At 30.5% G+C, this 27671-nt stretch overlaps 5 protein-coding genes across 5 annotated transcripts; 2 read left to right on the top strand and 3 right to left on the bottom strand.

Annotated features, from left to right (window-relative positions):
• Nucleotides 1–10453: 10453 nt before the first annotated feature.
• On the top strand, nt 10454–16594 carry LOC101243786 (diacylglycerol kinase 2). The gene is made up of 8 exons (XM_004239591.5): nt 10454–10634; nt 11958–13164; nt 13663–14038; nt 14299–14375; nt 14663–14782; nt 14870–15034; nt 15169–15306; nt 16171–16594. The coding sequence occupies exons 2-8, from the start codon at nt 12052–12054 to the stop codon at nt 16324–16326; spliced, it is 2145 nt and encodes a 714-aa protein (XP_004239639.1). The 5' UTR covers nt 10454–10634; nt 11958–12051; the 3' UTR covers nt 16327–16594.
• Nucleotides 16171–19040, top strand: LOC101244373 (protein DELAY OF GERMINATION 1-like). Its single transcript, XM_019213889.3, has 2 exons — nt 16171–16290; nt 17786–19040. The coding sequence occupies exon 2, from the start codon at nt 17836–17838 to the stop codon at nt 18655–18657; it is 822 nt and encodes a 273-aa protein (XP_019069434.1). The 5' UTR covers nt 16171–16290; nt 17786–17835; the 3' UTR covers nt 18658–19040.
• A 602-nt stretch (nt 19041–19642) lies between these two features.
• LOC101244079 (protein disulfide-isomerase) lies at nt 19643–22727 on the bottom strand. Its single transcript, XM_010323003.4, has 10 exons — nt 22498–22727; nt 21860–21890; nt 21475–21762; nt 21197–21382; nt 20984–21109; nt 20778–20912; nt 20556–20675; nt 20213–20443; nt 19882–20124; nt 19643–19791 (listed from the first exon to the last, which is right to left on the bottom strand). The coding sequence occupies exons 1-9, from the start codon at nt 22656–22658 to the stop codon at nt 19882–19884; spliced, it is 1521 nt and encodes a 506-aa protein (XP_010321305.1). The 5' UTR covers nt 22659–22727; the 3' UTR covers nt 19643–19791.
• A 1522-nt stretch (nt 22728–24249) lies between these two features.
• LOC101244957 (chaperonin) lies at nt 24250–25595 on the bottom strand. The gene is made up of 3 exons (NM_001346104.1): nt 25406–25595; nt 24632–24771; nt 24250–24551 (listed from the first exon to the last, which is right to left on the bottom strand). Exons 1-3 carry the CDS (start codon nt 25508–25510, stop codon nt 24503–24505), a joined length of 294 nt encoding a protein of 97 aa, NP_001333033.1. The 5' UTR covers nt 25511–25595; the 3' UTR covers nt 24250–24502.
• Nucleotides 25596–25957: 362 nt separating this feature from the next.
• LOC101245255 (uncharacterized) lies at nt 25958–27459 on the bottom strand. Its single transcript, XM_004239596.5, has 3 exons — nt 27012–27459; nt 26454–26893; nt 25958–26242 (listed from the first exon to the last, which is right to left on the bottom strand). Exons 1-3 carry the CDS (start codon nt 27282–27284, stop codon nt 26191–26193), a joined length of 765 nt encoding a protein of 254 aa, XP_004239644.2. The 5' UTR covers nt 27285–27459; the 3' UTR covers nt 25958–26190.
• Between the last annotated feature and the right edge of the window lie 212 nt (nt 27460–27671).

The following is a 27671-nucleotide window of genomic DNA, read 5'->3' as shown; positions in this document are numbered from 1 at the left end:
TTTGTATTTTTATATCATAATATCTCACAAGTTATGTTTTTCTCTTAAAGAACTTATGTCTCGTTAGGCATAAGTTCAACTGCCAAAGGAAATCCATTTATTCGACAAAAAATTAATAACCCTTACACATTTGAACGACAAATGTATAAACACTCGTTACAAGTAAGTTTTTACCTCCGTAATAACCCAAATTTATAAAGATGATTGTGAGAAAGAAAAATACTATTCAATAGGAGAATCTTAGCTTGTGGTGTTCTAATGCATTGTAGACAGATTTTATTTTCCGCCTCGTTCGTCATTTCTCTACTCCTACCTTCTATTTATTATTATTATTATTACTATTATATATATTAAATGATTAATTATCCAAACGTGTGAAATCCCAACTTCCATAAGAGTATGCTCAAATTGTATATTTTAGTAAAATATCAAATATGACACTAAAAATTATTATGATTCTATCTATCTATAATAAAGAAGAAAGTGAAGACCCACAAACATCAATTGTGAGGTGGACATAAAAGAGTTGGCAAATGTTTATCACTTTTTTCATAATAAAATGAAGTAGAAAAAAAGCAAATCACAAATATTATTGTGGCAAATGGTTCAAGTATTTTGGGCGGTCTAGTGATGTCAATCTCTTTATCTTGTTTTTGTACTTGTAGCTTGACACCGTTGACCTAAAAGCAACTCATGAAACTAGTGGGGTGGGCAAGCCCATCGTTAATATCATTCGATATTTGAAAATTTACTTATCGGATCAAGTCAAAGTGTTTGTGTAAAATAAAATTTTCGAACAAAGTGTGTTTCTATCAAGATTTTCTTTATTTTTAACTACGAGTTCGTTTTTTGTGCATGTTTTAAGGAGTCTCGATATCAAAAGAAGTTAAAGGACTGTCATTTCATTCTCGTTACGAGAATATGAGTGCATCAAAATTTACTAATCTGATAAATTTGAAAAAGTTCACGAGTTGCATAGGATCTTGAAATGAAGCATGTCTATACCATGATTTTTTCAATTCTTGAAGCACGAGTTAAAAATTTCTTATTACTGAATAGGGATAACCCTAACCTACCTTTTCATCAATCAATTTTCAATCGCGACTGATATTAGTCCAAGTCGTATAGAGTCTTAGTCACGAATTAAATTGAACGTTATTACATTGTCTTTACATGGATAAGTGCATCGAAATCTACTAGTCCGACAAATTTGAAAAGGTTGAGTTATATATGACCCTAAAATTAAGTGTATTAATATTAAGATATTTAATTAAAGATATAAAGATCAATACATAATTCTTGATGATGGTTGATATTCTTCTTGAGTTACTTGTAGTTCCTTCCAAGTTAATTTCAATGATTTTAAAGTGCATGTACCTTTTATGATTGGGGAGATACGATTTGAAAAAATCTTTCCTAACCAAAAACTGCAAAAATAAAATTATCTAAAAATAAAGGTCGGTAGATATTGGAAATACTATACATTTCATTAAACAACTTTTTAATTTTGTTAACTAAAGTTCAAAAATTATTTATAAAAATGACACAATTGGTTAGCTTAAAAAGAGAAACTTGAAAAAAAAAAAAGGTTCAAATTTTGAGTATAAAATAATGTTTGATAAGAGCGTTTAATTTCGTCTTAGATTGAGATTTCTTAATATAAATTGATCAAATTTATCGAATTATAATACGAATATCAGCTAAGAAATTAAATTTAAAAATTCTATAAGGCTAGTTGCCTAACCCAAAAACAAACGTACCAACATTATTTTGTACAATGCACAAAAAATAGAACAAATTCTAGAATTATGGTCAGTATAATGTTTATTTCTATGATAAAATAAATAAAAAGAACAATAAACACAAGGAAAATGCGTGGAATATAATTATACGATGCAGACCAAAATCGTATCAAAGGGGATCAATAATATAAATTTGGGACATATAAAATCTTAAGAATGAATTAGTGTGACGGAATTAGAATTTTCATTATTTTATATATATAATAAGAGAAATTATCTTTATTTATACAAAATATTTCTTCGATTGAAGAAATTCAATGAAAATTTGTATGTATCTTTTTAAATCGTACTTATATGGATATCATATATTATAGTTTTTAATTTTAATAAACTAAATAAACATTGATTATACTCAATTTGACTTTTTTTTTTAAAAAAAAAAAATGGGTCATTTGTCAAATATTTTGAAACCCCACAATGCACTAATATATAGAATTTTATTTTATAAAAAAGGAAAAGAGATCATCACTCTCAACACTGAATAGTTATCATCAATTCTATATATATGGTGGACCAAAGCATCTTCTCCTTTGATAGTGGAGAAAAAATAAAAATAAAAATAAAGTGAAAGCATAAAATATAATAATAAAAAGTACTTTGGGAAAAAAATATTTGAAATTCCACTTTCAAGAATATCCCTACATAAATCTCTTAGTTGAAATGTTGTAATCTCACCAAAATTTATTGTTTTAACTAATAATTATGTTTTAGGGGCGGATCTTAATAAAAATTCTGAATTCGTTATAAATCCCTATCTCAAATAATTTTGTGTTTGCTATATGAATCATCACTTATTTTTTTAATGAAAATTTTGAATTCTTGACAAATCTCCATCTAAAATAATTTTATGTTAGCAATACGAATTATCAATTCTTTTTATTTAAGCTCTAACACATATTATAGTGAATTGATTTGTTTAGTTTAATGGAATTATGAAAGATAATTTTATTAAAATTGAATCCAAATATTTAACACATGATATTACATAGAATTTTCAAAAGCTCTTTCTTATTTTCTTCTTATTATTTCTAATCTTGATTTTGAAATGTATCATTATCTTTGCTCCACTATAAAATGTGGAATATAATGAAGGAATAAAACAAGAAACTAATAAACCCAAATGTATAAATACAAGAAATAAGAGGGACCACTTTGAAAAAGTATACCCAACGAAAAGGGTATAAATTGCAAATACAGTTCAAATAAATTTCGTATATCCGTATTTGTACGACCAGCGCAAGTCCACTATGGCCTAATACATTTTATAATTCTATATTTCGATTAATTTCACAAAAATATTATCTTCTACTAACATAAATATAAAATAAGAAAATATCATCTAGTATTTTGCCTCCGAAATTTATTATGACTTATTATTTTAAATCAATTGGTACATTAATTAATCTAAAAATATCTACTACGTGTTAAGTTAATTAACTCTGATTTGATCACATATTTTAAAATTTGAAATTATATTTAGACATGTATTTTATTAAGAAAGGATTTAAAATTAAAATTTTAAAATCTAATTTTCTAATTATATTCAAAGTTTTTACAAAGGAAATAAATCAATTAACATTATATTATGACAACATTTCTCCAAAAAAAAAAGGAATAACATTAATACCAAATATTCTCCACTTGACTATCCCACTAGTTCACTCAACCAACCAACACTTCATTCTCCATAATCTTATAATAAAATAATTATTATTACCATCATCACTTTTGCTATAAAAAATTTCATCAAATATTGACATCAAAAACAAAAAAGCACCACAACTTTTTCTTCCAAATTACACAACCTTATATATACACACAAACATATTCACCACTTATTAGACCTCATCTCTTGTTCACAACACACATATCCTCCCTCTCTTTATTTTTTCTATCGCGATTACTTATACGATCAAATTTTTATTAATATATATCGATATTGAACGATTAAAATCATGAAGGTGAAGAAAGGATGGCTAGCAATTCAAGTAGGGTTAGAAGAAGAAGATGTTGGTATTCAAAAATTTGTTATCCCAATTTCATATCTATATCATCCTCTTCTACAAAAGCTTCTTGATAAAGCTCATGATGTTTATGGCTACCATGTTGATGGACCCTTAAAGCTACCTTGCTCCGTCGACGACTTCCTCCATATAAGGTGGAGGATTGAGAAGGAACCTAATCGTAATCATCATCGTCATCACCACAAAAATAATCACAATCATCATTATCATCAATATCTTTCTGATTCGTTGTCATTTCACTCATGTTAATTAATTATAGTAGTGAAGTTATCTTGTAATTAAAGGTCTAATTTAAATTTTTTTGGGGAAATTTTGACTTTTGTTATTGTATTGTCTCATTAAGTCCATTTAGTTTTCAATTTATTGAAACATGCACTTTTAATTATAATTATTTTACTTGCACAAATCAAATTATTCATTTCAGACTAATCATGTGTTATGTGATATTCAAACTATTATACTTTTCGTGTTTAGGAATTGGGATACTAGATATGTATAATTAAATCCTAAAAACAATCTAAAAGGTTCAAATATACATATATTTTAATTAGTTCAATATTAAATATGCTTAATAAAATATCAAGAATTAAAATTAAAATTTATTAATAACCAAAAGAGCAGATTTTTGGTCAGAAGATACCATGACCCCACATTATTTTGGGAATCTTTTTTTTTTTTGAACATATAATAAAATTTAATCGAAATAAATTATTCTGCTCTTGACTATTTGTTATCATAATCTGTTTTATTTTCGTGCTTAATGTCTAACACTAATCATGAGAAATGTTTTGTTAATTTGACGTTATACTATAAGGTTAAATACAAACTAGTTCAATTATTGGAATTAACTAATGAGTTGTAGGTTTATTTAATTAGAGATAATTTGTTATTAAACAGTAAAAGTTAGGTCAATAATCTTAATTTATTTAATGACCCTTAGATTTTTCAAGAGCTAAACACATTTTTATTTAACGTTAGCGTGTGTGTTTGACGTGAAGAAAATCTTGCTTAATTCATTTTGCTAGAAAAAAATCATGACTTTTTTAATATATATATATATATATATATATATATATATATATATATATATAAAATCTCCACTCACCTATATAATTTTCAAATTTTAGGAAAAATGATTTTCACTGTACAAACCATCACTTAATTATTTCTCTCCATTTAATTTGTATCAAATAAAAAGATGAAATTATAAATTAAAAAAAGAAAAACCAAAGTAGATATTAAAAGTTGATTAATTAGCTTTGAAAATTAGAGTTATCCAGCCAAAAAAAGTATAAAATCCACTAATCTTGTAATTATGTGTGTGTATCAACTATCATCATCCACTTTAATTTTCCCTTTTTTATGTTGTTGGCAAGTTAATTAGTGGAAGGTACGTACTACAACATTGGTTACGTACGATATTTATATATATATAATATATATATAAATGTTGGTTGCATTATGACTAAGCAAAACTTTAGTTCACGTACGTATGTTAATTATATTTGATTTACTAATATAATTATAATCATAATCAGTATATAGTTTGAATATAGTTTGAAAGTGTCTTTTCAATACGGTATAGGTTATGACAATTTTCGATATGATAAAGTGTTTGGTTTGATATGATAATCGTTCGAGTAACGAAAGGTTAATTATATAAAATTGTTTAATCAACAAAACCTAAATCCCATAACTTTATAAGATATTTTTAACTTTTGCACAACCAAACAACCACTAAAGATATATAACGTAATACAATTGTTATATATACCTCGTATATAAATTTATTTATTAAATATAGAAATGTTGAGAAGTAGAGAATAAATGAGGCATTTCTATTGTCAAATGCTTATTAATTGTGTATATTAAAAAATAGATAAAATGAAAACAGAAAATAACTATATCTGTGATTACAATGGTTTTACGGTATTGGATAGAGGAATATTGTATGAATAATGACAATTAATAATCGTTAAACACATTTTATATTTTGATTTTGTAAATAAAGAGTCATATATTTGATTATTGTTGTTTTACTAGTCTACCTATAATAATTAGTTTTCGTTAATCGGGTGAAAAATAAATATAATTCAGCGATAAATTGTTATTTTAACGTGATAAAAATAATCAATTCAATTCTGATTATACCTAAGTTTTGCTCCCAAGCATTTCTCAATATTCAATAATGATGATCAATAAGAGGCCTATGAAGTTAATTTGAAAGAACGATATTTGCTTGTATAGAATCGATTCTTATAATTTAAATTTATAAAACTTGCATACATACACTTTTTCATAGAAATTTCACAATTAATATATATTTGAGATGAATTTACAAATTAAAAAGTTACTCTAAATTTATCAATATATAAATATTTTTTATTTGATTGAATATAATGATTAATCATGATTAGATGCATGAACTAGTACTTTGCTCAAATTTTGGCAAAAAAATCAAAATTTTGATTTTATAAAATAAATAGATTGAACACCTCTAGTGATTGACACCTGTGACATAAATTTTCAAACTATATCATTCTTGTTGCCTCCACTATAAAATTTGTGGAAGACAATAAATGAGAATAGAACAATAAACTAAACTTATAAACCTAAATGTAACAATACAACAAAAATGAGGGACCACTTTTAAAATCCAATGCCGACCAAAAGGGTATAACTGCAAAATAATATCTCAAAAGATACCGTAATCCTTATTTGGTACGGCCGACCCACTTCAATATTTTTACTAAAATCAAAATAATATTTGCGTATAATATTAATTCGAAAGATTTAACGTCTTTGTTAAGGTTTGTTTTACTAATCATAATATTTTTTATATATGTCAACTTCAATAATTTAATGGCAATAGTGTTGCTATGAGATTTAGATTTGACACATGTTAAATAACTTCTTGTTATAAGATTTACAACATATAAGATTTTCTCACGGCCACATAAACTTAATTAATGTCAATCACAAGAAATATTAGACTAATTATGCCTAAAACTTGTATGGTTTAAAACATGTTACTTGTAAGTTCCTATATGATTGCAGTTTATATAGATTTTTTTTTTGGCTCGATTTTTTTTTAAATGCCAAATTTAATTAATATGTACCTAAAAAAATTGTGATAATTATTGTTATTGGTCGTTTATGGTAGTTCTAATTTATATTTATTCTTAACACATCTATTAACTCCTTACTTAAGAAATTAGTCAATTTTATATTATTTTTTTCTCTCTCTATGAAAGGGCTTCACTAAGCCATTCTCCAACTAACATATATATTATTAAATTATCATAACTTTTATTATTCACAACCTTATATATATACACACATAAAACCATATATTTTACAACTCAAACATAAAGATTTTGTCCTAGCTACTCACCACTCACTATACACTAACTTCTCCATATACAATAGAAGAAGAAAAAAGAGAGAATAATATACAAGAATTAGAAGATGAAAGTGAAAAAGGGATGGTTAGCAATTCAAGTAGGATTAGAAGAAGAGGAAGAAGATGGTGGTATTCAAAAAATTGTTATTCCAATTTCATATTTATATCATCCTCTTCTACAAAAGCTTCTTGATAAAGCTCATGATGTCTATGGCTACCATGTAGATGGACCTTTAAAGCTACCTTGCTCCGTCGACGACTTCCTCCATATAAGGTGGAGGATTGAGAAGGAACCTAATGGAAGCCACCATCATCAACACACCATAAAAAGCATCCATAAACACCTTCCTAATACTTTGTCCTTTCATTCATGTTGATCATGAAGGACTTCCTAGTTTGTAAAGGTGTAGTTTTTCTTTTTTCTCTTTTCTAGAAAAAACAACCAGACAATAAATATCGATTCATCCTTAGTCATATCATGAGATCTTAGATCCAAACTCTAGAATGAAGTTTTTTTGGTATAGGGCGTGTTTCATCTCCAAATTAGTCAGACTTTTTAGTGCGAATTTGAATTAGTCATGCTTTAAAACAGATATCAAATATTGAATGAAAAAAAAAAGGCCGATGGAAAGGCTTTAAAGTAGTAGATGAAGAGCTACATATGTAAAATGTGTTGAGTTATTTTTAGTAGTGCACAACTCTTTGGGGAAAAACAGTTGTGTATATTTGATCAAACCATGATTAAAAGTATTGTTTTTGAGGTGACTGAACCCAAAAAAATTGGTAATGAAATTCGATGTTTTGATGAGCTGAGCATAAAATTAAGGTGTTGGAATGATTAATGTATGGAACAAGATTCGTAATTTGGAAACTCACATCTAAATAATTAATTTTTTAAATTAACTTATATTTTTTTTACGATAAATCAAATGACAAGATTACTTTCGTTTTTATTATTCCTTTTCTTCTACTTTTATTGATTGGGATATAGTAAAGATTTCATCTTTATATTATGATCTCTATGCATCTTCTTTTTTTCTATGTATTTGATAAAGACGATATTGATAAAAACGTATTGCTTGTGATAAAAAATAAAAGGTAAAATAAATATATCTTATTTTGCTTTTATGTATATTTATACCATATTATATTTGTGCCACATAATCTCATTAAACTATTTAAATATATTAGTGTAATTTTAAATAATCCATGACATAAACAACTCCACCATTACATATATGCAAATTAGTTTACCATACGACGGATACACCCAATTTCATGCACCTAAAATTTTTTAATTTTATGAATATATAATGTACTATATACGTATGTATATATATATTTTTTAAAAAAATTATTAATGACAAACAAAATGAATTGAAAAAAGTAAAAATTTTCTAGCACTAAAGCTAGAAGATCACTTGTAACTAATAATTTTTTATACATTCATATTCATACATTCTTACAACTTTGATATATTGTTTGTTTTATGTTGCGATTTTCTAAAGTTTATTTGATTAATTTTTAATATTATTTTGATTTATAAATAAGAAACTTAGATATTGAAACATTATACGAAAAATATTATTTATAACAATTTTTTGCATATCAATGTGATAAAAAATAACATCATAAAACATTAGTTAAAATTCTCATATTTTAACTCTAAAAAAGAAAATTATGACAAATAAAAATAATTTTTTTATTAATCAAAAGCCACTTTATTTTTTTCCCTTTCCTCATTTGGTTGATTATTGACTAAAGAAATTTTCACTTTTAATCTTCTTTTGACTTAATAATTAAATTAATAATTTTGGAAATGGCTTTTGAGTACGGATTAAGGCGGCCTTTGATAATTAGGTGATTCAACTAAGTCAAAAGTTATATATTGTGATAATATTCTTATTCTAAAGTTTTTTTTTATCAATAATAATATTATATTAATCTTAAAATGTACTTTGTAGATTTCCAACTTATTATGCACACGTATAAAGTAGGAAATCTTTTTAATTCGTATACTACTTGTGCACTATGATGACACATATATATGTAATTAATAAAAGGTTTTAATTGTCAAGTGTGTGATTTCATTAGTCATTTCAAATTGCATATATATATAAAAATTATTCATGACGTATTTTTTAAAGTATATTATATATGGGCTATGACATTACTAGAACTAATTAATTAAAAGTATATATATTTTTCTTCAAACAACGAGTAACTATATGAATACATTTTTCAAAAAAAAAAAAACAATTAATGTTGAGATTAACGTCCTAAATATTCCAACTTTTGGTATTGATTATAAGTTAATCGTCATTAATTTAGGACATAGTCCTAGTCAAATTTGTCCTTTCAATTGTGCACGAAAGTAGACATGACGACCGGTTATATTAAATTTAATCAGGTCAAGTTTATAAAGTACGTCATAAGTTAATCCGTTCAAAATCAAAAGTTTATTATGAAAAAATTAGTGAATTAAATCAAACAATAAATCATAATCTACCTCGTCCAATATATATGATTCGAACTTTTATCGTATTGTTGCAATAATGAGTCAATTTTGAATCTATATGGATTTCATTAAGTTGAATTACACTATTTTGACACGTTAAGTTGATTGTTTTATTTTACTTTCAATCTAAGATTATATTGATTATATTATTTGTTATATTTTGCGATCAATCTATTAGATTAAGTTACGTGCGAGTTAATATAACTCAATCCATTAAAATTTGACTGAATTGAACTACTAACTAAAATCTAACTTTTGCAAGACGAGAGTTCAATTTGTGATCTAAAAGTATAGATAAAATAGTAATTTGAATTTTAATAAAACAATTACACTAAATACAAGTTTTAGTTTTAGAATATATCTCTAAAATTCATTTTTTTAATAACGCATATATACTAGCTATAACTTTAGAGACCTATATTTTTCACTCAAATATAATAAAACTAATTTTGCATTTACTACCTATATATATGTATTTATGTTTTGGAAATTTTGTTATTAATGAACTACAAAAGTCTTAGAAAATTTTAAATATAAATGTTCGTGTCATAATTCTCATTTAAATCTATTTAATTAAATTAAATTTAAATATTAAATTATTATAGGTATTTCAAAAATAATTCGATCGAAAAATATATCTTAACAAAATATTATATTATATTTTAATTATTATAAAAGTCAGGCCGTGTTTGTAGCTCTAGAAATTGAGTCCCGCGTTTTAACGTAGCTTTCACTTTTTATTATAAAATTCAAATAATCAAGAATTTTCTTCGTAATAAAATATACAATTTTTTCGTATAAATACATATTCTTCATAAATTTAATATTCCATTATAAATGTCGATTTTTTTGCTCATCTCCGCAAATCCCTTTTGCCGATTATTCAGGTTCCTGATCTTCCACTTTTTTTTTTTGGTTTAATATAATGTATTTTTGAGCAATCTTCATGTATGAATGTAATCTTAATTTGTAGATCTAAAGTCGATTTTTTATGTTGATTTGAGGATTCATATAGCTAGTTTCGGATCGATTTCATATGAACTGATATTGTTTATGTCAATGTATAATATATACAATTTTTTTTCCGCATAGCAATGTGTTTTTGGATATAGATATGCTATATTTCTAAGGTTGTGTTGTTTGGTTAGTAATGGGGATTTTAATTTACATAGTCATTGTTAGACATCCACTTGTGGGATTACGCTGGGTATGATATTGTTGTTGTAGCCATTGCGATATGGGCAAGACCACACTTGTGGGGTTATGTTGGGTATGATATTGTTGTTGTAGCTATGGTGAATTTGGGCAAGGCACCACTTATGGGATTATATTGGGTATGATGATGTTGTTGTTGTAGCTATTGTGAATTTGGGTAAGGCACCACTTGTGGGATTACGTTGGGTATGATGTTGTTATAGCCATTGTGATTATGGGGAAGACCCAACATGTGAGATTAGACCGGGTATGATGTTGATGTTGTAGCCATTGTGAATTTGGGCAGTTTTTGATCCATAAAGTGCAAAATTATTGGGGTTTTCATTCGCCATTCTCTTAGGGGTTGTGTGGGATTGTGGGATGGCTACCTTCTATTGGGTTTATTATTTTGTGAATGAAAAACATGAGGAGTGAGGTTTAGTCTAGTTTGCGTCTTTTATTTTTATGCATGTTTGGAGTTACCATATAACTCATGAATAAAAGTCTTATGCACTATGTTATTGCACGTTTATACGTGAGTGATTACTTGTACGGTTTTGCCTACTAAATACTCCATTATGCTTGCTTGAACTTGTTCAATAGTATTCTATTAGAATCCAGTGAGATCAGATTATATTTGTTAGAATTTGCAACAGCGAAATGGTCCTTATGGAAGACAGGCTCATTTATTATGATTTTAAAAAAAACAATATTCTTATATTATATCATGTTTAGATTCACCTACATCGTCTCAGTTCTAAGATGTCATATGATAGAGTGATTCTCTGATGGAGATTCAGTTTGACTGAAGAAGTAGCTACGAGTTGTCCTTTAGCCTTGCTCGTCATATCATTTTATGGATACATTTGTCTTTGGTGACTATTTGCTTTTTAGAATATTATATCTTTCTGGATGTAGTTGACTATTAGCACATTATTTTACTACCATACTATTCAATTAAAATTTCTTTACTTTGCTTATCTTGTATTGTAATTAAACAAAGTTTCCTTTGGCAGGTTAAGGTTTCAATTACTAGAATTGGCTCCATAAGGAACAGCCTCCAGGCTTTTTATAGGAATTGAAAAAGAATAATGAGACATTGGTTTAACAATGGTTGATATCAGTGTTTCATTATTGAGGTTGCTGAACAGCTCAGACTTTTTTAGTTCCTATATCTTCGCATGGTTGGTCACTGGATCTCTTGGACTCTTGGTTGTTATATATGTATTGCTTAAGTGGCAACGGAAGACATCTCTCAATTGGGTTAAAGCTGCTGCTGTAGCAAAGAAGCAAGTGTGGGAGAAGCTGAAGGTTCCCTTATCACATCATACGTGGGTTGAAGATTTTGCTTATGGTGTACAACCTTCCACATGCAGTGTGTGCTTCTCATCACTTGTTTCTCCACATAACTTAAGTACAAAAGCTGCATCACATTCTCCAGTACATCGTTGCTCTATTTGTGGTGTTGCAGCACATTTTTGTTGTTCTCAGTTTGCCGCAAAGGATTGCAAATGTGTTGCACAGGCTGGATTAAGCCATGTGCGGCACCATTGGTCCGAAAGATGGACCAACTTGGATGAGAATCCTGAGATGTCTGCATTTTGTTTCTATTGTGACGAACCTTGCGGTGTTCCTTTTCTTGATGCATCTCCTACTTGGTATTGTTTATGGTGTCAACGATTGATACATGTCAAATGCCATGCCAAGATGTCTGAAGAATCTGGTGACATTTGTGATTTGGGTCCTCTCAGGAGGCTTATTCTCTCTCCACTCTATGTTAAAGATGTAGAAGCTGAGACAAAAGGTGGTACAATGTTAAGTTCTCTGGCAGAAAAAATGAATGGCAATGGGCACATCAGGCGAAAGCGTCATCGGAACAAACATGGAAATGACCTCATAAATGGTAAAGTGCAAGGCAGTTCTGCCGCAAAGCTAGCTCTGGAATATGTGATCAGATCCCTGGCGTCTTTGACGCTTTCCAACAGTGAGAGGAATAATGGCTACTCTGTAAAATGTAACAAGCTGGGTGGCAGAAAAGGTAGCCAGAACAGATTGGCCTGGAACAATCAGGAAAATAGAATCTTGGGCAGATCGAAAAAGTATGCACTAGTGGATTTGCCTCAGGATGCTAGACCTCTTTTGGTTTTCATAAACACTAAAAGTGGAGCTCAAAATGGTCCTGCTCTAAGAAGGAGATTAAACATGCTGTTGAATCCTGTTCAGGTGAACTTTTAATTTAAGGCTAAGACTTAAGTAATAATCCTGCATATTTAGCTGTCCCACACACAGCTCTATTTAGAAGAAAACACTAGAATAATTAGCTAATGAGTAAATTATAGCAGATGTACTTAAAAGACTATCTGAATGGCTCAACTTGGCTCTTACACTTACGTAAGCCAGTAGCTTGGCCCGATCTTTTGCTATGGCCAGGATGTACATCATGCTTCCAAATCACAAATGCTCGTTCTCTCTGACATGTCTTCTTCATTTAGAATGTGATCTATCATCATCATCATTTTCCTGCTTATTTTGTAACTTGAAATAATCTAAGTTCTGGAGTCATTTGTTTGATTAGTAAGTTCTAATCTAGTGAAAATTACAGAAAGGCATTCTTTTAACTGTCGTTCTCCTTTCCTCTATTGATTTATCTGTCATGAAAAGTGTTGTTTCTATGTTAAAGCAGTTCAAACTGCATAAGAATTTCATTTTTCATAATTGCAGGTATTTGAACTTGGTCAGTCCCAAGGGCCTGAAGCTGGTTTAGAATTATTTAGTAACTTGCATTACTTTCGTGTCTTGGTCTGTGGTGGTGATGGGACTGTTGCCTGGGTCCTTGATGCAATTGAGCGGCTTAACTTTGAATCGCCCCCACCAGTAGCAGTTCTTCCTCTGGGAACTGGAAACGATTTGTCTAGAGTCCTGCAATGGGGTGGTGGATTTGCGATGGTTGAAGGGCAAGGTGGACTAAGACCCTTTCTTCATGATTTGAACCACGCTGCTGTTACAATGCTTGATCGTTGGAAAGTCAATATAATTGAAGAAAAATCTGCCTGTGACACCCCTAAGGTGCAATCAAAGTTCATGCTGAATTACTTGGGTAATCTTCCATCTGTTTGCATATTGTCACTTGTTGTCTTATTTGATTTGGGGTTTGGATGCCATTTGCCTGCCCTAGGATGGGGAAAGGCGGTTTATGATGCTAACCCAGAATTCAATGAAAAGTTTCTTTTATTCTGCTATTTTTATCTGTGATGCTTGGACCTGTACTGCTCTAAAAAATGTAACGACTCTCAATGCTGCTTGCATGTCCTGTCACTAGTACCTTCTTGTCTATCAAATTAATCTTTTCTATTACAGGTATAGGATGTGATGCAAAGGTTGCATATCAATTTCACATGAACAGGGAAGAAAACCCTGAGAAGTTTAACAGTCAGGTATGAACATGCCATTTTGAGCCTCAGTGATCTATGAGCTGCAGTTGTTTCATAATGATAACATAATATATGAGAATGCTTATTTATATGTTCTTGAGAAAAATCTTTCCAGTTGCTCATATATGTTCTCCGGGAAATAATATATAGAAAAACAATGGACGTCTTTGAAGATGATTGGTTTTTATTGCTTGTTGTCAATAGATTACCATGCTTTTGTTTTCTTGTATTTTAATTAAATTCCATTTGGAAATGTACTGTCTGTGTGTCTAAAGAAGCTTCTCCTACAGTTTGTAAATAAATTGCGATATGCAAGAGAAGGTGCTAGAGATATAATGGACAGAACTTGTGCAGATTTGCCATGGCAAGTATGGCTTGAAGTTGATGGGAAGGACATAGAGATTCCCAAGGTACACATTGCAAAATCTGGAAGTCAAACTGCTTCTTGCTTTTACATTTGTAATTCCTAATTGATCCCCTTATTTATAATCTATCAGGATACTGAGGGCTTAATTGTGCTAAATATTGGTAGCTATATGGGTGGAGTTGATCTGTGGCAAAATGAGTTCGAGCATGATGATGACTTCAACCACCAGTCGATGCATGACAAAATTCTTGAAGTTGTTTGTGTTTCTGGAGCATGGCACCTTGGGAAGCTACAGGTATGGAAAAGTTTCCTTGTACTTCCATTTCTATCTATTCATCAAGTCTGCCTCTTTCACGTTTTACCCCTTTATTATTGCTTTCAGTCTTTTTCTACTATTTAACTTTCCTTGTTACAATCCTTTTCTTTTAGGTTGGACTTTCTCAAGCGAGGAGACTAGCCCAAGGGGGGACTGTAAGGATACATGCTTCTAGTCCTTTCCCTGTCCAAATTGATGGGGAGCCTTTCATACAGCAACCGGGTTGTTTAGAAATAACGCATCATGGACAGGTACCTAAATTTCCTCGATCGAGTTAACACAAGTCCTGACATGAAATGACAGTACATTGTGTAAAAATGATAAAAGCTGGTTCTAATTATTTTAAAATTTGGAACCTTTTGTATGTATGTTGCCCGATTTCAGAATAATGATCACACTAAAACAACAACATACCCAGTGAAATCCCACAAAGTGGGGTATGGGTAGGTAGAGTGTATGCATACCTTACCCCTACCTCGTGGAGGTAGAGAGGTTGTTTCTGACTTATGATCAAGTGGATATTTCTGAAACAGTATATTTAAGAATGGCAAAACATTTCGTTGCTTATGCAGTTTCAAGAGGACTTTACAGAGAGTTAGGTTGATACTTCAAAATACCTGTCTTTATTTGTTTTAAGCATATACAATGGTATTGGCATCTATGTATTCTTGTTTTGGACTTAAAAGACTGTGCATAAGGCTGAATTCATAAATTGGACTCCACAAAATGGGTTGTAAATTTAAGCTTATTCATTTAGTTATTTAACCCTAAATGGCTTTGACATTCTATGGTAAGCCAGCTCTATACTGGCTTGGTATTTTCCTGTAAACTAACCCCTGAGCGATGTTATTTCTTTGATGACATAGTTATGTAAATAGTTAAAATGTTATTATTTTCTTCTGGTTGAGATTTATCCTCTGCGACATAGATAATTGTGTGCTTTGATCCAAAATCTTTTGCAACTTTCAGCAAGAATGTGTCTTAACTTGCTTGACTTCGTTCAAAGTTATCAAGATTCTTGCTGAGTTAATTGTCTTTCTGGCTGAAACTCAAATTGAAGGTTTCGTTCTTATTCCCAATCTGGTTTCTTAATCTTCATCCTGTACTATTTCCAGATGTTCATGCTGAAGAAGGCATCAGGGTCCAACGAGCCTAGAGGTCACGCGGCTGCTATTATGACAGAGGTTCTAGTGGACGCTGAATGTAAAGGTCTCATAACTGCAGCTCAAAAGAAGGTACTTCTTCAGCAGATAGCTCTCCAGCTTTCTTGATTTTCACTTCTATAGACTGACCTCATTCAGCTCATACAAACAAAACTTTAGTCATTCACATTCTTTTCTTTTGTTTTTCTTACTCTATTTTTCTAAACCGGTAGTTTGTACGGAAGGAAAACTTTTGTACACTAAAAGATTTTTTAGACATAGGAGATACGAGATAATATAGAAGACGCGAGTTCCAAATGTAAATTTTGAGTACACAGTATTCTTCTACAAATCTTAAAGCTTTTGCAACATGAAAAGTTCTTTGTTGTTTCACAAAGGGCATCTATTATTCATTTGTAAGACGTATTGCACAAAAACCACTTTGATCAGGTATTGTTTTGGATGGTATGATAACAACCTAGATAGTTGATATGATTGTTCACTACATAACATACTTTGGCTACTTTTTTTCGTTCTCCTTTTGAGTCAAGAAACAACCTCCTCTGTACCTTCTTCGACTTTACCTATTGAATACGTTATTATTGGCCATAGTAAGTGTTTACGTTGTGCTTTGTAGACATATATTGCTCTTGGAATATGATTCACTATTTGTTTCTTAATCTCTTGGATAGGACAAGTATTGTGCTTGTTTCCTTAAGGAAGAAGTTAAGTTCATAAAAAAGAGGTATTTGTTTGAGTTGTCCAAAGTTGCAAATTGAATAATGAATACATCATTTAATTAGTTTGTAGTACTAGGTTAAAAGTATGTACCTTTTTTCATCTCAATCCAATTTTTTCTTCTCTTATTATTATTATTATATATATAGTAGGAATAATGTAGAAGAAAGTCTACTAAATGACGTTCAAAAAAAGGTTTCTATTTTTGGGAAACCAAAAAGAAGCATACAATTGGATCAACTTGTGTAGAATGAAGACAAAAAAAGAGTAATTGAACGTAAACGTAAAAAGCCCACCGTTGGAGTCTTATATAAAAATAGATTATTTTTTTTAAAAAAATTAAATCATGTTAATACTAGCCTTATATAATTTTCAAATTGTTTAATTCATTAATTTTAAAGATGACATAATTATCGCAATGAATTTAAATAAATGGAATGTGATTTTTTAAAATATCATTGTATTTATTTCAAAAAACGAATAAATAGATTGATGAAGATTTAATATAGGTAACACCCAAGTGGAATATGAACTACATCATTGACACATAAATTGATGCAAAATTTCATTTTATGCCCACTTGTTGTGGTCCAGAATTTCATTCATAATTTAATTTAATATATGTAACCCTATTTATTTATAACATCGCCTACAAAAAATTAAATATGAATTTTGATGCATGATCAAACAATGAAGATATCACAACTAGACAGTCCTTTTTAGAATATGATTTATTATTATTATACACTAGCTATTACTGCTCCCATAGCCCACTGGTTCTTAATCTGGTTTTCCTTTTTTACTTGCATATATATAACTAACTATAATGTAAAATACGAATTTCTTGTAGCTTTATCCCAACAATCCAAATTTTCTTGTGGATATATAAACCAACTCTCCATGATGAGTAGTAGCAAAAATGGCAAATCATTTCACAAGTTTTTCGAATCATGGCTTGTTAAACAGAGTGAAGATTTGGATGAGCTTGTACGTGCCTCGGAAGAATACAAGAACAACAATGACATGCTGTTGTCACCTTTAATACATAGTGTGGTGAAACATTACGAAGAATATTATAGAGAGAAATCGCAATACGCAGCTAGTGATGTTTTAGGCATGTTGCACCCCTCATGGTTAAGTAATCTTGAAGATGCATTCTTATGGATTGGTGGATGGAGACCTAGCATGGCTTTTCATTTGTTATACTCAAAATCAGGTATACAGCTTGAAGCTAATCTCCATGAGTTGATTAGAGGGTTTAGTAAAGAAGATTTAGGAAATTTAAGTGGTCAACAACTTGGATTGATTGATGAGTTACAACACAAGACAATTAGTGAAGAAAGAAAGTTGAGTGAAAAGTTAGCTATAGTTCAAGAAAGTGTAGCTGATACATCAATGGTTGAATTATCACATGTTGTGAGTGAATTAATGAGGGAACAATTAGTTGTTCATGAGGAAGAGGAAAAAAAAATTGGTAAAAATATTAGTAAAAAAGAGGAAAGTTTATTGGATTTGTTGAAAAAAGCTGATGATTTAAGGTTGAGTACAATTAAAGAGATCTTGAGAATTTCGACACCAATTCAAAGTGTTCATTTCTTGATTGCTGCTGCTGAACTTCATTTGAGGGTTCATGAATGGGGTAAGAACAAAGATGCTCTTCTTTCTCCTCATAAATGGTCATGTCAAACAATAAACGACGAGGGGACGTCTGTCAGAAATTAGCCATTCACAAACGACGAGCCAAATTCTGAGGAGACTTCTGTCAAAAATTAGCCATTCAGAATCATACAGAGATGTTAGATCATAAACGACGAGCCAAATTCTGAGGAGACGTCTATCAGAAATAAGATATACATAGAGAAGATTGGTACTTGATAGTACTAATTATCAGGTAGTTGTTATAAGATGAAGTTCTTTTTTAGGGCTTTTTTTTTTTTTGCTTAATTTCTGTTTTATGTAGTGACATGATTAGTTTAAGAATTTAAAATCTTTTTTTTTACTTCTTTTTCTTTAGTTCTGTTACTGATGCAGAGCTATGATAACATATTTGTTCCGACTCTTTAAAAATATCATTAATGTGAAATCGATCAATAATATTTTAGAGAGTTAGGGTACTTGGATTTTCTAGTATTGAATGAAGATATTTAGACCCTTGTGTTAAAAGTAGGCTAGTCTCTTTGTTTTTATCTTATAAGACGGTGTTTTGAAATTTAAGAAAGAAATACTTTTGCAAGATAAAAAAAGGAATTTACAATCTTAAACATGTCATGTCATTGAGTGTCGTTATGGTAAAACGTAAATCATTCTTTTTGAGACAAACACGAGGAAATGAAACCGATAAAACCATTAGACAATGAACAAGAATTGTTTACTCAACTGCAATTTGACAGTCAGTTACAAACACATGAGATGATGAATATAAAAACCAGCTAATTGACATCAAGAAAACAGAAAAAAATTAGAAAAAAAAAAACAAAACAGCAGTCAGCAAAAGTTGAAGTTTGTCATGTAGAGTTGTCATGAGATAATCTTAAAATAACAACCAAATTTTCTTTTTTTTCGCGAATTCTTCAAAATACATCAGAATTCAACACTCGTACAATAACATTTTCAAAGAGTTTGAACAATATAATTTGATTTCGACTCAAGAAGTATGCATTAACCATTTGCTAAAATTTCATTGAACAAAAATGTAGAACTAGTAATGTTGAGTTGAGGATTTGTCATTTGATAATAATAATAATGAAGATTCAGTTACAACTAATACATAAAATCTAAACTCAAAACATTAAACATAAAACAGCAAATCCACAACAAAACTTGAGTCCTCCATGGAGACAAATGATCCCAAAAAACCTGAAAATCAGAAAACAAAAATTAAAAAATGATACAACAGAAGAAGAAATGTATGCAGTAATCGTTATAATAAACAAGAAATTTACATACTTATAGCTCATCTTTTGCTGAATCTGTTGTTACTGATTCTGGTTTAGTGGAATCAGCTTTGACAGAAGATTCTGAGTGATGAGCAGCAGGCTTATCGCGATTCTTTTCAATAAACTCGATGATGGCTTCTTTTGTTCTATCACCTTCATACTGGGATATGTTACCAGAAGCAGATTTGAAGTACAAAGTTGGGAAACCTTTAATGTCAAATTCACCTTTTGGAATGTCATTTGCAGTTGCATCCTGATTCACAACAGTATAAACAAGTAAGTATATGTATCGCGAATCTGTAACACAATCACCTGTATTTAACTACACCATAGTTACTTACAAGTTTTGCAATCAGAACATCAGAATCTTTTTCGAATGATAAAGCTACTTCATCCAAGATTGGAGCTAGTGCCTTGCAGTGGCCACACCAAGGTGCATAAAACTCTAGCAGTACATTTTTCCCCGAGTTGAGAACCAAGTCTCGGAGGGTATCCCTAACCACCACCTTCACTGGCTCGTTGTTAACCTCAGGGATCGGTTCTGATTTAAAAAATTGCTTCAATTTACCATCCTGAAACCATACAAAAAGGGAAAAAATGAGGAAAACTAGCAATCCGTCACTTAAATGCAGATAACACCTAACCAAATGATACTCAGCTACGTTGGTTGTCCGTTTAAACTACCTTGTAATCCTTCAACCATGAAGCAAGAACATCAGGTTGTACATGTGTACTGATATACTTTTCGCCTTCATTCACCATTATTATGATCACAGGTGCCTGTTCGGGCTCCAATCCAAAGTACTGCAATCCATATATCAAATGAAACAGTAACATGTGACGTTATATGGTCATTTGGAAAAGCTAATATTAACGAATCAGATAGGCTGAAACAATGTTACTCACTTTGAAAACACCTGCACCAGCCTCAACATCTCCCAACAGAAAGCTCAATCCGTCTCCCTTGTATGACACAGCGACATCCTTATACTTGGACTGAAAAGCATCGAACTCAGTGCTGAAGTTCACGAAAATCAACACCTGCGTATCACAAATTCATGGTGAGTAAAATCATCAGAGCTCCGCAAGATATGAACTTGTCCATCAGGTACCTTTGCATTGGGAGTTTTAAAGAATTTGCTAACATAGACTTGGTTTTCTGGTTCTTGATCGAAAATAGTGACAATAGGAACAGTAGCTTCTGCAATGAACTTCTCCGCTGCATCAACATCAAAATCCTGCACGGATACACGCTAAGTATCATTCTAACTGAAGAAACAGATCCATATCAGACAACATAATCATAAAGGGAAAGAATATACAACCTCAAAATCAACAAAAAGCTCATCGAATGGCTTAAGGAGACGAATAGTTGGCTTATCAACTGGCTCACCCCGAGGGAGTAGTTTAGCATCAACAGTGTGAGCAAAAGCATAATCAGCTCGTAGTTTCTCAGCTAATGTTATAAACTTATCAAACTTCTCCCCAGAGAGTTCAGGAAACACACCAACCTGAAAGAAATCACAAGCATTTCAACAACCATGACAACATCTACAATATACTAAGCAATGATTGAGACGCGATAAAAGGTAACAACACTTACAACATTGATCTTTTTCTCATCTATAAGACTAGCAACATCTTCTTTCGACTTGATTTCAGCTGATGCAGGACCAGTTTGTTTCTTCAAATAAGCAACGATACCATCTGCATCGCGAGGACCTTTGTATTCTTGAACGTTCTTTCCTCCGTCTCTCAAGATCTTAATAGTTGGGAAGCCTTGAAGCTCATACTTAATAGCAAGTTCTCTACTTGCATCATCACTTGCATCAAGTTTAGCTAGAACAATTTGAGGATCATGACTACTCAAAATTGAAGCAGCTTTTTCATACTGAAAAAAAGATAACATTTTTATCACAAATCATATAACTTACAACAAACAATCAAAGTGGAAAATGTCAAATTAATAATCTTAATCAAGTTAGTACCTCAGGAGCAAGTTTCTTGCAGTGTCCACACCTGTTACATAGAAAATGAACTTATCAGATTTCAAAAAACAAATGCACCTGAAATAACTGAGATCTATGTTGCTCAGACTCTTCAAAAGTATAAACACGTGCATATCAAATCATTCAAAAGCTATACACGGATCGAAAAATTTACCGTTGATATATCCTAAAAACCCCTTTACAAAACAAGCTTAAACAACAAAATCCTCTTCAACACATATACACATAAGCGAATCCAGAATCTAGAGAGTTCTATATATATATATAAATATATACACACACTTTAAGCAAAAAAAAGAACGAGTTCAGTTAAACCTCAGAATCATCATAACATAGAAACAAAGGCAAATCCAAAATTTAGAGTTATATATGTATACAAAAGTTTTCGTCAAAAAACAATAAAACTCACCCTAAATCCATCTAAACATAAAAAGAAAAAAAAAATCCCAAGTCAATAAACAAGCAAAAAACATCCTTCACAACACACATAAACCGTTTAAGGCAAATTCAGAATTTAAAATTCTATATTTCAAATCTATTCACATATATATACACAAATTTTATACGAAACTAATCTTAAATTCACTTTCGAATAAAATAAATAAATAAAGAATTACCATGGTGCATAAAATTCAACAACAATAAAGTTGTATTTGGTGATAGTGTCAGTGAAATTTGTATGGTCTAATGTCAACACATATTCCTTTTCTTCTTCTGCTACACAAACTGAAAAAACAACACACAAAACTACTAAAACACCACTCCACTCCATTTTCATTTTTTTTCACTTTTTTTTATGTAATGAAAAAAAATAATGTAACTTTTTTTTTAATTGTTGTGACAAACTGATGAAAATGTTGGTCTTTTTATAATGTTTAAAAATTTGACCATGACAATATGGTTGATGACGTGTAAACATGTGATTGGTCAAAACATGTGTCAAAAAAGAATTATAATCAAAATCTGATTTATATTAAAGTCTTTTTTCTCATTCTTGGTGTATTGTCAAGTTTTTACCTTTTTTGGTTTTTTTGTTTCCTTGTGAAATATAATAATGTAAATATGGCAAATTATAATTATTAACATTGTACTAATATTTATTCATAATTTGGTCAACATTAGGATTAAGTTCATATTAACTTCCTTATATTTTAGATTTGACTACATAATACTGAGATCCATTTTAATTCAATTACCTTAACTTGTATATTTTCCATATTTGAATTTTTTTTGGTGAATATTATTTTTTTAAATATTTAATTGACCAAATATAAATGTTTTCTTGATGAGTCCAAGGCACATATAAAAGAAAAATTAAACATATAATTTGAATGATTGTGATGTGATTATTATAAATATGAATGCATTTTGTTTATTTTTTAAAAAGAATTATTCTAGCGTGTATTTTTAGGTATATATTAAAGTGTTTATATGACACTTATTTCATTTTTACAAGTCAAGATTTAGTTGGTTCTTATAATATTTTCAATTCTGAGTACTGTCTTGCTAATAATTCATTAAAAAAAAATTAAATACATTTACTTCCTTATTTATTTGATAGTATAATGGGGAAAAAAAATTGTAGTCAAATTGTAATATTATTGAAAAAGGAGAAATCAATTTTATTAGAGAATCTTTTATCGCCCTTTGAACTTGGGTGAAAACAAATTGCTCATATTTGACAAATACATTCTGATTTCTGACACCAAGTGTCAAAAAGTCTTCCAATAACACACAAAGCATTCAAATTATATATATATATATATATGGCCATTATTTCGATTTTAATAAAGAGTTATGAATTTTATGAAAATCTATGATTTTTATGAAAAATAGAAAACTTTAACGAAGAATTGTGATTTTTATGAGAAGTTACGACTTTACGAAGAGTTACAACTTTCATGAAAAGCTGCAATTTTTATGAAAATTTGTGACATTTCCGAAGAATAGCAACATTTTCAAATAGTTGCAGCATTTCCGACATGACACATTTTCTCTAATTTTAAAATAACGAAAATTCTAAACCACCTCATCTTCTTCACAATTTTATATTTATTTCTGTTAAATAACTCACTGCTTATGCTGATATTGACATATTTACTGTCATTGTTATCAAAAATAAATAATAAGATATAATAAATTTTATTTTCCTTTAACATTATTAAAGTTTGTTATCAGATAATCTTGTATGTAAGAGAAACTAATGTTTAGATTTAAAATATTGCTTTATAAATTCTGTGATATAAGATATCCATGCTAGTAGTATTATAATTGCTTAGCATGGAGAGACCTTTTGCACCTCATTAATAGCAACAGCCACAGCCACCAATATTAATCAAATAGCAGTCAAATTTAGGCAACTGAACTTTGAGGCAGAAAACAGTGTCATTTGCCATTAAAAATATACACTATTGCACAACACTAAAGGAAGAGTTATTCAACTATGATGGCATTAGATATCAATCAAACACAATTCGAATGGAGTTATTCAACTATCATTGCATTAGATATCAATCAAGCACAATTCGAATGCTAAAACCAAAAACATCCTTGAAATTAACCTCCCATTGAATAAAAACCTCAACAACATGAACGTCAATGAAAACTCAAACGCGGTGGTGCTCAGTCGTGCAGTGTCCCTAAAATGTCTTCATCCCGGTACAAATGAAATCTGCCACAAGATCATCAAGAATGATTAGAAAGCTTTTAGAACAAAACACAATACAAGCACAGATAACAAAGTGCACTCACTCTTTCTCCCCCAACTTGACTTGAGTACCACCGTACTCAGGCAACAAGACGGTGTCACCTTCCTTGACAGCAGTAGGTATCAAGTTCCCTGTCTTGTCATGAAGTCCTGGTCCAACAGCCACTACTTTCCCTGAATTCAGCTGAAATTCACAACACTAACTTCATTGCCTAACTTATCCAACATAACACTTAAAACTCTTAACAACAATTCAATCAATCGACTAAGTCTTAACCAAACTTCAACATACAACTATAGCTTAAATTGGAATATCCACTTTACAACACTAGCAACTCAGTCAAAGACAAGTTGAAATCATTCAAGTAAACCTTCAACATCAGTCAAGTTAACTCAAACCCCTTTCATTTCGGATACTTGATAAATGACAAGTCTTTCAAAACTAAATGTTCTCTAAATCTAACACTACGGAATCAATAACCAAAAAGGAGTTTTCAGATACTTCTTTGTAGAGATTTATCAAACTACATACACAATCTCCAATAAATTCACAAAACCACACCAAAAGATGTCAACTTTAGCTAAACATCATGTATTAGAATTGACTAGGAAAATTTATCAGGACCCATATCAGTCAAACTCAAAGATTTAATCCAAATTCATTCAGATACTTAACAAAGCAGAACCTTTTCAAAATTAAATCTTGTCAAATGAAAACAACAACAGCATGAGCACGCTATGATGAATCTAACGCAAACCCATTGACCAATTTCAATTGGAACATTCAATAAATTACAATTGTTTTCAAAGTTACTGACCTTAGATGAATTCTCAGGGAGAAGAATACCAGCACTTGTTTTAGCAGGAGCTGTAATTTTCTCGATCAAAACCCTGTTAAGTGTTGGGATCAAACGTTTCGCCATGGCTACTGAAGATTTATGCTTTTTCTGCTGTGCGTGGAAGAATGGAGATGGGATTTTATATATGCAGAGAAATTCAAGATTTGAGTAGAAGGTTCTAGTAATTAAATCAAAGGGGTTTAGGGTTTTAAAGTCTTTTTTCTGATATTGGGCCTCATCATGGCCCAATGTTATATTTTGGTTCAATTTTTTATATTGAAGTTTGTATCTTTAATAAAGATTTGGTAATCAAAAATGCTGTTTTAGAGTTTATATAACATAGCTGATTCATCAGTTCATAATGCTTCTGCTTAAGAAATGTTCGAGTCACCAGTAATACCACTGAGCGTGTGTTAGACTCTATGCATCGTGTTATCTTACTACTTTCCTAATTGAAAGAACAACTAGTCCTTCTTTTCATGTATACACGTGTTTTCTTTTCAAAACTATGAAAAAAAGATATTGAGCCGATTATTCGTAACGATGGAGAAGAGTTCTGATAGATTGATGATGGTCACTACAGAAATAATCAAATTGTTGATGAAACATTACTGCATTTGCTGTTAACTTTTTCCTGTAGGCATCATTACATTTACAAGACCAAAGTGAACTTGTGCTGGAGTGTTACATGCAGAAACCTCACATATTTTTACCTTTATTGTTCTAAATTCATTCTTCTATTTGTTCTTTATTCTTCTGCTTAGCTAAAAGAAGCATCCTCTTTGTTTCCTCTCTGTGCAGTTGCTTTCAACCAGCCTGCAGATATCAGGTAACACAAGTTAAATTTAATACAACATACCCCATTTGAGACTTGAAATGTTCTAGGCTACCTACATGACTACATCACACCCCCTTTGGGGTGCGATCCTTACTTAGACCCTACGTGAACACATGATGTTTCCTGCACCAGACCGTCTTTTTTTTACTGACTTTTTATTCTCTAAGAAGAAAAGTTGAACTTTTTTACCTGTTTTTGCTGCTGCTATTGGCACTCATGCTTTTCTTGATACTTCTGCTATACTTATTCTCTTTTATAACTACATACATAATCTTCCACCAGTCCTTGTTCACAGATTTCTCTGATTCATCAACCGATGTTTTCGATGAAACTTTTGAGTAGTTCCTTGTTTTTAGTTTCTTCTTGCTACCTATAGAAGTAGGGAGGAACATTTTCAGTAAGAAAACCCCACTATCCATGCTTTCACTTCTTGATATTTGACTCCTTTTCAAAGTTTTTCTCTGTTGTGGCATTCTAGCCTTTTGATTCTTCTCTTCTACTCTTGTAGCCTGTTGGCACCCTTCTATCCTTTCTTGATCATCAACAATATCTTTCAATGACACTTCAAAAGATGACTCAGGCAAGTCTTGAATCATTTCCATAAGGTTCCTCCTACCACTCTTGATCACCTATACGAAACATATCGAGGGGAAAAACAACAACAAATATGTCACGTTGAAAGTCAATTTTTTTTAAAATAAGAATCAAACAATGCCAAATTTAAATCCTGAACACGACTCTGATCACCTGTAATCTTGATCCGGGAAAAGGATGGCCAAAATAGTCATAACATGGAGTAGATGCTTGAGTTCTGGTATCCTTTAATGCCCTTTGAGCCATCCATAAAGGTGGAGAACAAGGAAAGTTGTCATTTGTGATATTTTCACAAGTTTGAAACTCTATATCATCATGTTTTTGTTCATTGTATGGTTGAAGTGTTGTTGATAATTTGTTGTTTTGATTGTTAACAATTTTTGTTTCAAGAAAAGGGTCTAAAATGTGAAGATTATCTTGTGTCATGGCTCTAATTTTGGATTCAAGAATTGTTTAAAATTTGAATGAGAATAGCATATATTGCATTCTAATTTGTTTGGAGTTCAAGAAACAAGATTTATTGTTATATATATGTATAAAATAGGGTGCAAAAGACTTGGTCAATGCCATTTTCTACAAGAAAAAATGATATCTCATTTTCAAAATTCTACCACTTCTGACTTATAAAGTCTTTCTATTAGTCAAAAACTCTGTTTTTTTCATGGAATTTAATGAAATGTAGGTGAAGGTTCTAAGGCATGATATCTTAGGTACGTCGGAATATGCGAGAGAAAAAGTAAAGGTCTTTATAAAACATTGTATATGCACGTTTGTTGGACTCGTGTAGCTCAAGGGACAAATTTGTGAGGTTTG

The sequence above is a fragment of the Solanum lycopersicum genome, chromosome 5 (assembly GCF_036512215.1).
Source record: "Solanum lycopersicum chromosome 5, SLM_r2.1".
NCBI lineage: Eukaryota > Viridiplantae > Streptophyta > Magnoliopsida > Solanales > Solanaceae > Solanum > Solanum lycopersicum.
Note: the sequence above shows the minus strand (reverse complement) of the source record. Positions and strands in the feature narration are given on the sequence as shown.

Bases quoted from the DNA above. Each gene is read 5' to 3' on its own strand.
- LOC101243786 (XM_004239591.5), top strand. From the start codon at position 12,052: ATGGTTGATATCAGTGTTTCATTATTGAGGTTGCTGAACAGCTCAGAC. The intron at 14,039-14,298 runs GTAATCTTCCAT...TTTCTATTACAG, and splicing joins GTTCATGCTGAATTACTTGG to GTATAGGATGTGATGCAAAG. The intron at 15,035-15,168 runs GTATGGAAAAGT...CTTTTCTTTTAG, and splicing joins GGCACCTTGGGAAGCTACAG to GTTGGACTTTCTCAAGCGAG.
- LOC101244373 (XM_019213889.3), top strand. From the start codon at position 17,836: ATGATGAGTAGTAGCAAAAATGGCAAATCATTTCACAAGTTTTTCGAA.
- LOC101244079 (XM_010323003.4), bottom strand. From the start codon at position 22,658: ATGAAAATGGAGTGGAGTGGTGTTTTAGTAGTTTTGTGTGTTGTTTTT. The intron at 21,383-21,474 runs GTAAGTGTTGTT...GATTTCTTTCAG, and splicing joins ATGAGAAAAAGATCAATGTT to GTTGGTGTGTTTCCTGAACT. The intron at 20,444-20,555 runs GTAGTTTAAACG...GTATGGTTTCAG, and splicing joins CATGGTTGAAGGATTACAAG to GATGGTAAATTGAAGCAATT.
- LOC101244957 (NM_001346104.1), bottom strand. From the start codon at position 25,510: ATGGCGAAACGTTTGATCCCAACACTTAACAGGGTTTTGATCGAGAAA. The intron at 24,772-25,405 runs GTCAGTAACTTT...TGTGAATTTCAG, and splicing joins TCCCTGAGAATTCATCTAAG to CTGAATTCAGGGAAAGTAGT. The intron at 24,552-24,631 runs GTGAGTGCACTT...ATCTTGTGGCAG, and splicing joins GTCAAGTTGGGGGAGAAAGA to ATTTCATTTGTACCGGGATG.
- LOC101245255 (XM_004239596.5), bottom strand. From the start codon at position 27,284: ATGACACAAGATAATCTTCACATTTTAGACCCTTTTCTTGAAACAAAA. The intron at 26,894-27,011 runs GTGATCAGAGTC...TGTTTCGTATAG, and splicing joins TTCCCGGATCAAGATTACAG to GTGATCAAGAGTGGTAGGAG. The intron at 26,243-26,453 runs GTAAAAAAGTTC...TGATATCTGCAG, and splicing joins AATAGCAGCAGCAAAAACAG to GCTGGTTGAAAGCAACTGCA.